General features: G+C 51.3%; 2 protein-coding genes and 1 pseudogene across 3 annotated transcripts in view; all 3 read right to left on the reverse strand.

The window, feature by feature from the left end:
- Positions 1-10,124, reverse strand: part of NCMAP (non-compact myelin associated protein) — a gene marked incomplete at its 5' end in the record, with an annotated part of 42,594 nt that extends 32,470 nt beyond the window's left edge. Inside the window, one exon of the mRNA XM_082662336.1 lies at positions 10,034-10,124. The remainder of the gene's footprint in view (positions 1-10,033) is intronic.
- A 676-nt stretch (positions 10,125-10,800) lies between these two features.
- LOC309832950 (large ribosomal subunit protein uL5-like) overlaps positions 10,801-13,095 on the reverse strand; it is a 480,093-nt gene continuing 477,798 nt past the window's right edge. The window contains exon 2 of the mRNA XM_082671015.1: positions 10,801-11,433. Within this exon, the coding sequence (XP_082527141.1) occupies positions 10,865-11,401 (537 nt within the window). The 5' untranslated portion in view covers positions 11,402-11,433 and the 3' untranslated portion in view covers positions 10,801-10,864. The remainder of the gene's footprint in view (positions 11,434-13,095) is intronic.
- Positions 11,792-12,771, reverse strand: LOC309827114 (eukaryotic translation initiation factor 5A-1-like; annotated as a pseudogene). The gene has a single exon. The product of its transcript is annotated as a eukaryotic translation initiation factor 5A-1-like (transcript).

The following is a 13,095-nucleotide window of genomic DNA, read 5'->3' on the forward strand; positions in this document are numbered from 1 at the left end:
CTGGGCTTGGTGATTCCTGTCTTTTTCCTGGTTGCAACAATCAAATGAGATAACAATTGTTAATAAGTGCCAATTACTTAGCCTTATCGCATAAACGTGTGAAGGTTTTGCATGCATAAGTCATTTAGCAATGCATGTCAAGCCTCTAGAAAAGTGAGTGCCTCATGCATAGTGGGCACTGATAAACGCTGCTTTCCTTCTCCAAGACCTGCCCAAAGCAACCCCGCCAATCTCAAGTAGGTCGATGTCTTCTGAGACGTCACAGCATCTCATAGGCACTTTGCTTACAGCATTTATCATATGAAAGTGTTGTAATTAGTAGACAGGTCTGTCCTCCCTTCTATTCTAGGAGCTTCATGGGGCGTGAATTCATGCACACAGAGAGGCTGCGTGGAAGAGATGGGCTTTCGCAGATGCCCTAGGATGGGCTGGCTTTGAACATACACTGAACGCTCTGGGCTCTGGCTCCCTGAGCTCTGCTGCCAACCCTCAGAGGCCCTCGCTCAGCTCCATGCTGATTCCAGGGGTAAGCCACACCCTCTTCTGGGTGCTTAAGGGGCTTGGACTTGGACCTGCACCATAATTTTTTAGTCCAAACCCAGGACACTTGTCCTAGCAAAAGATTTTGGGTCCACGAGGAGTCCAAGAGGAGATCTAGAAGCTACAGAATGAAGGTAGAAATACTGGAATTGGCAGGATAGTCCAGTGGTTTATGAATTGTAGACTTACTTCCACGATGCCTGGCCTGGTCATGCACCTGGCATACGATAACTGTCTAACAAATGCTTAGTGGATTGGGGGCAATGTGTTTTTTCACTCCATCGTGCTGCTGGGATATTCTACTGTAAAGGAACAGAAGCTACCAGCCTTCTTCCCTGGGGACCCACTCGTTGCAGAAAGAATTGCTGAGACCTTGGCTTTCTGCACGGTGTCTCTCCTTCATTCCAATACCATCAATCGCTTCTGGCTGGCTACAGAATACAGCCCTAATTCTTCGTCTCATCAACTAAGGTAATCCATGAAACTTTTCCAGGTTTATCCACCAGCACCTGTCTCCTCCTTTTCTCCCTGGCCCTAGGCAGGGAATGAGTGACTTCCTGTCTCCTAAACTCACCCATGCTTCCCAGCACTGGGAAGCTAGCTGCACAGTATTTCCCATCCCACCGCTCACCGCTGAAGAGGTAGAGTCTATTTCTCCACTCCTTTGAATCTAGGTGGGCCCTATGACTGCTGGGACCACTAGAATATGGTAGAAGTGACACCGGAAGTTCCAGGTATAGACCTTCAGTGGCAGCTTCTGCTTCCTGCCTCTCAGAATGCCTGCTCCTGGAAACCTCCTTCTTGGAACCCAGCTGACATGCTGTGAGGAGCCCAAGGCACGTGCAGAGGCCACAGGTAGATGTGCTAGCTGACAGCCCCAGCTGTGCTCAAAACTGACAGCCAAGTGTCACTAGGCAGCCACGTGAGTGAGCCACTGGGGGCGCCCAGGCCAGCTGAGCCTTCAGATGCGAAGATCTGACCGAGACCACGCGACAGACAGCATCAAGGCACTAAGTCTTGGAGTAGTTGGTTACACAGGGATAGATAATCAGCACACTGGCCTTTGCTCCAGTGCTATCTTCCCAGTACTATCTTCCCAGTACTACACCAATCTAAACCTTCCTCTGTCATGAGACCCAACTGTCCCCTCCTCCCTAGGTCACCTCTTCCACCTCTGACTACTTATAATAATTGTCTGCACCAATCACAATGGCTTTGCAGTGAGATCCCTGGACCTACTTTTCCTTTAAAACATTTAAAAGTGTGCTCTAAACAGAAATGTTCTATCATTTCTGAAAATGGAAAACCAATGTCACTTGCCATCAACAGAAAGTAACAAAATAAAATAGATGAAACGGATCAATGTCATTAAACTCTGAGTTCCAGAATCTGGGTAGTTGCAGCATACCAGCTTCCGGATTCCTGGATCACATGGCCATGGTTGTGTATCTTTAAATTCAACAGCTCCCGGCAGCCCTTGTGATTCCTTCACTTTCCTGATTACGCCAGGTGCCACAGCTCTCCAGTCTGGCCAGTTCTGTATTGTTTTGGAAGCCTCCAGCCTTTCCAATATTTTAAAAGAATTAGGTGCATAAAATCCCTTCCTACCAAAAATGCCGAGTTCTGCTTCTGTTTCTTGCACTGACCCCTGACTTAAACACCCTGACTTCCCATTGCTCTTGCAGCACGTCCTGGACTTGTTTCTTTTATTATTTAGGTATTTCCTTCATGAGTATTTTCAATGTGGGTCTCTGTGTATTCCACCTTCTAAGGCTTTATTTGCCTAAGAATATTTTTAGTATGACCTCATGTTTGAATGACAATTTGGTTGGCTTTAAAATTCTGGATTGAAAGGGTTCTTTTCTTTCAATTCTTATAATAACATTACTCTGATTTCCTGGATCAAGTGCTGTTACTGAGATGTATAATGTCAATCTGATTCTTGGCCCTTTGTAAGAGATGCTATTTCTTTGTCCTTCCTCTTTGTCCGTCATATTCTCGACTTTACCATGATATCTTTGTGTGGATTTTTCTTTATTTCTACTGTTGGCTACTCCATGAGTCCTTTCAATCTGAGTTCATTCATTTTCCTTTAATTCTGGAACATTTCATCTCCATTATTTCAATTCTTCCCTATTCTCCATTTTTCTTTTTCTCTCCTTTAGCGACACCTACTTCTACCCACCATCTCTTAGGTTTTCTTTTTCATTTGTTCTGTCTTTGTCTTTTCCTGCGTCCTGGGACAGTTCTCAATCTGATTTTCCTCTTTACTAGTTAGTTGTTAGTTCACTTGTATCCAACCTGATATTTATACCATCTATTGTGTCCTTTACTTTCAAGAGTATATCTTTCAGAGCTAATCTTTTGCCTTGGTTCTCTCCTGGACTTCTTGTCCTTGCGTTATTTTACAAATGTCTTCCCTTATCTTTTTAGGCATAATTATCGTGCTTTACTTCAAAATCTTGGTCCATCTACTTCAATCATTCTGCTTTAGATGACATATGCAGCTTGATTTATTGTCTTTCTTGTATAGTAGTTGTACTTCTAGGGCATCTGATTATTTTCGTGGGTGAATTCATGTCCCCCTGGGGGTATTTGCTCTTAGTCTGGTAATGTGCCCTGGGGGAGAGCCAAAGGCATTAAGAGGAAAAAAGATGAGCCCCAGGCCAGAGAGTCACAGACTCCCTCAGCCACCTCCTTCCTGTTGGCACTCTGCCTGTGTGTCTGTCAGGCTTCACCTTGGAGTTCCAGGGAGAAGCAGACTTGGCAGGAGGTAGACTGCAGGGATGCCACAGGCTGGGGTGGGTGGTGGGGTTGGATGGGCATTGATGGGGGAGTGAATGCCTGAAGCTTGTCCTGCTTTGATCAGTCCCTTATTCCAGCAGGGCTTTGAGCTGCCCCAGACTCCCCCCAGGGCTGTAGCTGCCAACTTCTGCACTACAGAGGCAGGAGGTAGTGACTGTCCCAAGACAAGGAGCAGGGACAGGAAGTGGGTAAGCGTCCTAGAGAGCAGGACAGTGGAGAGGTCAGTCCACCATTCATTCATTCCACACTGAAAGTGTGTCTTTCCACACTTCAAGTTGTGCTGGGCGACCGGGAGACGGTGGGACCCTGCCCTCGTGGAGGTCATGCTCTGACAATGAAACAGGGAAGAGCTGAATCTGACTACAGATTGGATCTGTTTCTTTTACTTTAACCTTTGCTTTCAGTTGCTTTTGTTCATTAAAAAGATATTGTCTATACATAATGGCCTGCCTTGGGGAACCCTGCCCCTCTTCCTGAATGTTAAACCAAAGTGCCTTTGTTCAGGGAAACATCCCCGCGCTGTCCACCTGTGGATGGCTGCAAGAAAGAAGAAATTAACACGTCTGGTCACCGAGGCTGGCCATTCCAGGGGCATCTGCAAATCTTATGGCCTTTTTACTTTACTTCCTCACCTCCTTCCCCTCTCTGTTCTATAAAAGAAAATGGCATCGGAACCCAATAAGTTGGTTTTTCGGAGACATTTGTCTGCCATCTTCTCGGTCTGCCAGCTTTCTGAATAAAGTCGTTATTCCTCACCTCAATGTCTCCGATTTATTGGCCTGTCGTGCAGCGAGCAGAGAGAGCTTGGACTCGGTAACTACAACGGTCTAGCAGACTCAGCTTAGTTCCCTACTAAGGTCCCTATCTTGGCACCTCCTTTTGGGCACCTCACTTAGTCTTCCTAAGTCTCAGTTTCCTCATCTGTAAAATGGAGACGAGACAGTTCATGCCCAGTGATTAGCAAATACCCAGCACACTGAGAGCCCTCAAAAATATGAATTACTGTTGTTATTATTACTATGACCAGTGATAATGTTCCTGGGGATTAGGTAGGAACTTGGAGCTGCTCCCATAAAATAAACGAATCCCCTTTTGTCCTCTGGGCAAACCAGTCACCCTTTAGGTCTGAGACTGGATAGAAGGCCAAGACGGGGTGTCTAGAATTTCCACAAAAGAGGACAGAGTGGTCTTGGCTCTTTGAAAAGTTTTGGTCAAGAAGTAGCGAGGGGCTTCCCTGGTGGCGCAGTGGTTGAGAGTCCGCCTGCCGATGCAGGGGACACGGGTTCGTGCCCCAGTCTGGGAAGATCCCACATGCCGCGGAGCAACTAAGCCCGTGAGCCATGGCCGCTGAGCCTGCGCCTCCGGAGCCTGTGCTCTGCAACGGGAGAGGCCGCAACGGTGAGAGGCCCGCGTACCGCAAAAAAAAAAAAAAAAAAAAAAACAAGAAGTAGAGAGGCAGAAGGTGGGAGTTTGGTGGGGAGGTGAATAAAAAATCCAAGTTACATTTTCCAGAGACAACTATTAATACCACCATAGGCCTTAAGATTTCAGATAACTAGTCCCTTTTCTACAGTTTCTTGCTTGTTCTTTTTTTTTAATTACTAAAGGGCAGTACAGGGAGGAGGTTAGAACTTCCACAGCAGCGTGGGCGGGAATCTCAGCCTTGTTTCTCCCTAGCCTCAGGGCCTGCATCTCTCCTGGGCCCAGGAGACAGTGCCAGGGCTCACAATACTTTCCGGGGCTCACAAAAATGTTCTCATTTCTGTCAAAATCAGAAGAAAACAGGAACTTTTAGGTTGAAGAAAATGTTTTAATACACCAATGCAGTCATTAATATAACTGTTGATATGTTTTAGGGAGGAAGGGGTCCACGAAGGCAAAATTGCATCCCTGGTAAGCTCTGGGACCACCGGCAAGTGGTCTCTGAACCTTAGCAGGGACCGAGGGAATACTACTACTCACTTCCTGGGCTGCCGTGGGTGTTAAAGGGACTGAGGCATGTGGAGCATTTAGCGCTGTGTGGGCACCAGCAAACACAGGCTCTCAGCAAGCAGTCGTTAACCATTTATTTCCCTCTGAGACCTGCAGGCTAAAACCTTAGGGAACTTGGAGGAGGGTTAGGGGATTAGGGACAGCAGCAGGGGAACAAGTTACACAATTGCTTTTTATTTTGCACGACAGACTGAAAGAGATCATCTCCAGTGGAGGAACAGATGGAAGCTTCAAGGCCAGGCCATGTGTGCCGGAGTCTGCCAGAAACCAAACAGCAGGAAAAAGAGCTGAATTTCCAGCGCAGGCCAGAGGCAGGTGTTAGCCTTGGAGAATGAGTGAGTGAATGAATGATGAATGGATTCTGGAGGAACTGAAAAATCCTGAGGCTTGTCGGCCCTAAAAGTTGGCTCGACAGGTCCCAAGACACAAGCTTCTCTGAAGGGGAAGGGAAACTAATATTTATTAAGGGAGGACTGCGGATAGTATCCTCTTTAATACATTGGGAAACTGAGGCTCAGAGAGGCGATGGGGCTTGACCAAGATCCCACAGCTCAAAAGCAGAGGCCTGTGTGCCTGCTCTGTGCCCCAGCCTCACTGCTGGCTGAGGCTGCCCTGGATGGAGTGAGGTGTGCTGGCAGTCCAGGGTCTGCACGGCTCCTTGAGATGCCAGGAGCTTCTAAGACCGTCCCCTCCACCTCCTGAAGCTGCCCGGGACGTACCATAGGATCTGGCAGCCCCACTGAGGGCCCCAACAGCTCAGGAGTATCTGGCCCAGGCAGGAGGCCCCTCACAACAGGCCTGGAAGCTGGCTGAAGAACGGGCCTCTCTGCCTTAGAGACTTGCACACCCTCTTCTCCTTCCTTAGGCCAAACTGCAGCCAGCACCCCCAGGAGTTTCAAACCACATGATAGGTTCCAGCCCAGCTGCCACTGGCCCTGCCCCCTCAACTCTTACCTACACCCAGCCCTGCTCAGGAATCCAGAGACCTGCTGGCAGGCTCCTGCCTTGGCACAGTCCCCTTCCCGTCTTCCTGCCCCCTCCTGCCCACCGAGGATCTTTCCTCCTGATAAGGAATTCCTCTGAAAGAAGGCAAAGAGGGATCCACCCTACCAGATCCCAAAGCAAAGTGCGGGATGCCAGAAGCCCAGATGTCAATGACTGCATCAGGAGGCCAGATGGATGGAGATGGGGAGCCCAACAGGGCGGTGCGCTCGGCGCTTGGAGGTTGTCCAGGAGAAACAAACACGCCGCTGCTCCTGGGCTGCCTTCAGAGGCGCTCGCATGGCAGCGTGCAGGGGGCATCTTAACACAGGCACTGCTGGCCAGCAATACTTAGCCTAGTTCAGAGAGGTTCCTATTTTAGATTATTTTTCTCCAATATCAAACATACATCTTTTAAAAAGTAAAGTGAACATACATAATTTGGGGTCTATTTTCATCATATGAGGTTTTTTGTTGTTGTTTTTTTAATTAAAAGGGTTTATTGGGCAACTTAAATCCACTTTACCATTCTTTTTTTCATCTTCCATTCCATTTTATTGGAAGATTGGAAAGTAAGGAGAAATGTTGCAGGATTTACAATTCTCAGAGACTCTCAAAGCCCACTGTAGTGACAAAGCACTTGGACTAGGAGACTTGAGGTCTCCCCTAACCCTCCATTGACCGAGTGTATCTCATCCTCTCCGGACCCGTCTTCTCACCTTTAAATGGAGGGAGCCCTCTGTTACCTTTAAGGGTCTCTGTAGCTCCTACCTTCTGTGACCCTGAGCCCCAGGAGCAATGGGATGGGGATCAGCCTGGATGTTGCCTTCCTCCTCTCAAAGCCCCGGGGGTCTCCGGGGGTCTGACTGTCAAGGGCAGTAGGGCTGGGAGCAGCAGCAAAGTGCCTAGGCCTACCCCTGAGGTGTAAATGTCTACTAGCAGTGGATTCTTCCCTGGGAAAAGACGCAGATGGTGGCAGGAGAGAGGGTGGAGGCACAGAACCTGTGACAGGGGGAGACGTACCCTTCAAGCTGTGGGGTAGGGATCAGACAGGGGAAAAAGAACTTGTGGTGCTTACATCAGTTCTGTCAGGGGGTGCTCTCCTCTCTCAGCGCCAAGAGCCCCAGTCCTCAGCCCAGGTTTGTGCATCCCACAGACATTCACTGAGTGCCCACCACGTGCCGGACACTGTCGTAGGTGGGGATGCAGCAAGGAAGGAGGCAGGCTTGCTCCCTGTTCCCATAGAGTTTACAGTCGGTGGGAAACACAGACATTAAATGATTAGGAGCAGTTATGGAAAGTGCTAAAAGGAGAAGCTTTGAACTCGGCTCTTTTGAGGAATACAGTGCCTCCCATCTCCTCTTGATGTGTTCCCCCAAATCTCTCACCTCCACTTCAGATCTTTGCTTCTCACGGACTCCTAGTCACCACAGGGAGATGGAACCCCAATGAGGCTGCCTGCCAGGATGTCAGACAGGCTGAAGGTCCCTAACTTTGCTAAGAGTGGCTCCACCTCAAGGACATAGCTCCCTCCCAGCCCGAGGCATCAGTGGCCACTGTCCACAGGGGTGATAACGGGTGTGCGAACCGGCCACGGGGATAAGCTTTGAATCCACTGCAGCAGATTCCCCCAGAGACCCAACACGTTCCCCTAGCCCAACTCACTGTGAGCCTGGCTCAGCACACACACAGTAGTTGGCCCGCCTGGTACCACACTGCCCCCTTCAGCTACCTCACCACCAGCCAGGAGACAGCAGGACAAGGTGAGGAATGTCCCACCCCCATGAAGGGGCCACGGGAGTCCCTTTCCCTTTTCATCTTCTGTTCCCATCAGGTACCCACAGTCCTTTGCTGTGTCTTCCCCGCCGCCCCTTACCGCTGTAATTTGGAGGTGGACACTTAGAGGATGTGAGAAAGGTATTTGACCTGCCTAGAGTCCCAGCCCCTTCATCTGCGCCCATGTGGCTGCTGGGACTCAGGATTCCAGGATTTTGTGTGCCCTCCCTACCTCTGTGCTCTGGATGAGCTTATCATATGACTCCCCTGCCCCCCATAAGAAGGGGTGCCCCAAATCTGTTACTCTGGGCTTATCTTAATCTGTTACACTGCTCCATCCACCTAAACAACCGTCTCCTACATCATCCCATCTGTTAGGATCTGATCATCTCTAAATTCACTGCTATTTATTGACTACTTACCACATGCCAACTTTGTACTACATACTCATTCATTGTTCATTCATTCAACCAATATGTAGTGAGACCTACTATATGCCAGGCACCATATAATGGTGAACCAAATAGACATGGCCCCTGCCCCCAAGAAGCTACAGCCTAGGGCTTCCCTGGTGGCGCAGTGGTTAAGAATCCGCCTGCCAATGCAGGGGACACAGGTTCAAGCCCTGGTCCGGGAAGATCCCACATGCCGCGGAGCAACTAAGCCCACGCACCACAGCTACTGAGCCCACGTGCCACAACTACTGAAGCCCACGCACCTAGAGCCCGTGCTCCGCAACAGAGAAGCCATGGCAACAAAGAGTAGCCCCCACTCTCAGCAACTAGAGAAAACCGGCGTGCAGCAACGAAGACCCAGTACAGCCAAAAATTAAATAAATGAATAAATAAATAAATTTATGTATTAAAAAAAAGAAGCTACAGTCTAGTGGAAATTAACAGCTTATATTTACGGAGTGCCTATAATATACAGACCTTGCACTAAGCACTTTATATGGACTACCCGACACTCTGTCAAAGAAATTGTTTCACTTACGGAGCAAAGGGAACTGTAGAGAAATGCAGGGTCCTGCCCAAGACTAAGTTATTGGCCACCTAAGGGGCAAGGCAGAGATTCCAATGCCCAGGTTGACTGATTCTAAAGCACCAGCACTATGCTTTCTTTCCCACCCCTACTCAATCCCACCTCCTCCAGGCACCCCTCCAGATCCTCGTCCCAGACTAGACGGCTTCCTTGGTCCCTCTAAGCCTGCTCTAGTATTTGACACACCCATGTCCTCCTCCTGCCAGATATCCAGCCCACAGAACGTGTCCCCACCTCTTTCCTCTGGAGCAGCTAGTCCAGTGAGCCACCCGGGAGCTGCTGAGTTTGCTGATCTGAGCTAGAACACTGGTTTTCTCCCCCTGCTGTGGGTTTTCATCGCAGATCTTCCTCCTGGAGGGGTCTCCGCACAGGGCTCACCCATCCAGACGCCCATTTCACAGATGAAGCCAACACAGGTCCTGAGTGGTTCAAAATCCCTTTACCTCCTGGCTGGCCGAGTCCGCTCCCTTTTCTTCCGGGGAGTCTCGGACCCTTAGACGGAGGCTTGGTGAGAGGGGTGGGACAAGGAAACGACCTGCCTGCTGGATGTCCGTAATATCAACCCCCCAAACGCAGGCTGGCGCTCGGGGCACTTCTCCGCGAGGGCCGAGCTTGCTCGGCACTCCGGGCACCTGTACGCATGCCCCATCCCCATTTCCAAAACCCGCAAAAGGTGACCAATATCCCTCCCTCCACCCCGGCCACCGCCCACCGCCCTCGCGCGCAGACCCCAGGCACCCCTTCCAACGCAGGTGGGGGTGGGACTGGGAACTCCTCACTCTCCCTCTCCCGTCACCCCTCCGCGGAGCGCGGCAGGTGGACAGCGAGCCGCTGAGCCTGAGCCGGGCCGCCCGTGCCCCCCGCAGACCCGGCGTCCCCGGCGTCCCGCGCCTCCTACCTGCTCGGGGGAGCCCTGCGCTCCGGCCGCCGCCCGCTCCGCCTCCCGCCGGTGCCACCACAGCAGCCCCGGCTCCGGCCGTCCGGGATCCCGCCCCCGGCTCCGCCCCGCCCCGTGCAGGTGATCCCGGGGAGGGGCCGACTTGCCCCCACGGTCCCTGCCTCGGGGGCCGTCCTGGGGGCGCCAGGCTCGGGACGCTGGCTGGGCGGCGCCTCATCGCAGTGTCCTCGCGCTTCTCCTGGCCTGAGTCCTTCTTGAGATTCCAATTCTGGCACACCCACCCCCACCCCCAGGCGCTCAGCGCACCAAGGCCACGTCTCCCAGGTCAGACTTCTGCCAGGGCAGAAGGGGAGAAGGGGCCTTACAAATAAACCAGGCCGGGTGTGAGCTGCAGGGGGTTTGTGTAGGTGTCTTTTTTTTTTTTTAATTTATAATATTTATAGCCTTTTCTTTTTTGGCTGCACTGGGTCTTCGTTGCTGTGCGCGGGCTTTCTGTAGTTGCAGTGAGCAGGGGCTACTCTTCCCTGCGGTGCGCGGGCTTCTCATTGCGGTGTCTTCTCTTTGTTGCGGAGCACAGGCTCTAGGCACGTGGGCTTCAGTAGTTGCAGCACACGGGCTCAGTCGTTGTGGCTCATGGGCTCTAGAACGCAGGCTCAGTAGTTGTGGCGCACGGGCTTAGTTGCTCTGCGGCGTGTGGGATCTTCCCAGGCCAGGGCTCGAACCCGTGTCCCCTGCATTGGCAGGCGGATTCTTAACCACTGCAACTTTTTTTTTTTTTTTTTTACATTTCACTGAAAACTTTTTATGAGCCTTTTGGATAGAAACGGGAATTTATTTGCCAGGAAGGATGATCCCATCATACTTCTGCTGGAACCAGCGCATGGCCTCCTCTTTGCTGATTCTGTGTTTGGCCCCAATGCAGCCTGTCCTGTGCTTCTTGTCTACGATGCTGAAACCTGGCCTACCCAGCACCACACAGAAGTCCAGGCCGTAGATACCAACGCTTGGGTCATATTTGATCCCCAGATCGATGTGTTCTTGGATCCCAAATCCAAAGTTCCCAGTGTCTGAGAAGTTATTTTTTCTTAACTCATACTCTCGCACCTTCGGACCGTTCTCCAGGATTTCTTCTGCCTTGGCCCCACGGACTGCGCAATGGACGGCAATTTTTTCATTTCTTCTGATGCCAAAGGATCTGATGGTGTATCTAGCTTCGGAGAACACAGGGGTCTGGCCTGTGAGCTGCTCCAGCACCTTGGCTGCCCGGGTCAGCCTGTCTCCACTCTCCCCCACGCAGATGTTGAGGCAGAGCTTGCGGATGCGAAGTTCCCGCATGGGGTTCTCCTTCTCCCCTTGATCCTGCGCCATGACGGGAAACAGGAAGAGAAAGTGAGACTTCTCTTTTTTTTTTTTCATATTAAACTTGTAGTTTTATTCAGGTTTGATTTTTAACAAATGTGTCGGGGAGAGAGCCCACAGGAAAGGGTGAAGCCCATGGGGGCAGGGCCCTCCCAGATGCCTGAGGAGGGGGGCAGGTCCCCTACCCTCTCCTCCTCTTCCCTTCCCATCTAAAGGGATTTGGGGAGAGACGTAGGCAGGGGAGGGGGCTGGTCCCCAGTCTGTGGGGGTGGTGCTTGGGAAAAAGGGCTATTGGGGAATAAGGGACCAGACCAGGGATGAGTGGGGGAAGGGCACAGAATCCACAGCTTTCTGATTCCAGATTGAATTAAAAAACAAAACAAAACAAAACAAACCTAAACCACAAGCAGCACCCGCCTGGTCTCCCCCACCAGGGCTGTAGTGCGAGGGGAGAAGAGGAGGGGCAGCTTCACCAAGGCCGTGGTTCACTCACTCCTGGCCAAGGGAGCAGGGTGAAGGGCAGGGGCTCCCCGGCAGACTGAGGGTGTAGGGGAAACCAAAATAAAATGTCAAATAAATTGTGTGGGAGGAGTCCAGCCAAGGGCCGGGCCAGAGCTGGGCCAGGCTCGGGGAGGGGGCCTCTGCAGGCTGGAGGATCACTGCTGCCACCACAGCCACCCTGGGAGCCAGTTATTTGGCCATGGCCTTGACTGCAGCAGCTGCGTCCTCTGTCGTGGCAGACAGCACCGTGATCAGTATCTCTTCTCCACCGTCGTACTTCTGCTCAATCTCCTTGCCAGGATCTCCCTCAGGCAGACGGGGGTCCTCTCGCACCTCCCCGCTGTCTTGGAGCAGTGATAGATACCCATCCTGGATGCAATCAGCTGGAAATCGTTCCTTTTGATGCTGGGGACATCCATATTATGAGTTGATGGGCAGATATCGTCATATTTCTTCCCAGTAAAGATGTCAAGACCAACCAGATGGACCTTGGCATGGCCGTGCTGGCCCGTCTTGGAGGCTGACATCTCCACAATCTTACATGGCCGGCCTTTGGGCACCACAAAGACATTCTTACGTAAAGCTGAGCGCTGCATTGGGAAGGTGGCTGAGGCCCCTGCATCTCCTGTCTCGAAGTCCAAATCATCTGCCATTTTAAGAGGCTTCGATTCCAGCTCGCGCGAATGCACTGACTCGACCCCGTTCACTCGCGGCGAGCCCAACCGCTGCCTCAGAGCCCGCTGCCGCCGCCGCTGCTGCACACGGGTCTTAATTAAGTGGGATTGTGCTAATTTGATGGAAGGCTTTGCGGGGAGGTTGGGGTCTAGACAATCACAGAATGTTACACCAGGAGGTTTGCCGGCTAGCAAATGTCAAAAACTCCGCCCTGTAGAATCCTGCAGTTTCCGGCATCAGACTGGTTTACGGCTGGATCCCTGGAGCCCAGCACTCTATCCCGGGCACGCAATGGGCCCTCCATTAATATTTATAAAAAGAGAGGAGAGATCTTAGAGGGTCTCTTAGGGGATCTCCCCGTTTACAAACAGGAAACTGAGGCCCAGGAAGCAGAGGTAAGTTGCCCAAAATCACACAGCAGGGGAGCGACAGAATCAAGAGTACAGCCAGGTTTCCCCATTGTGTTTTCAAATTATTTCTAGAAAGTGTTTGGTTTGGGGCCTAATGCTTTGTCACTGGTGCCTGTG

This window comes from Grampus griseus (genome assembly GCF_964374135.1).
Source record: "Grampus griseus genome assembly, chromosome: 1".
In the NCBI taxonomy this organism is placed as follows: Eukaryota; Metazoa; Chordata; class Mammalia; order Artiodactyla; family Delphinidae; genus Grampus; species Grampus griseus.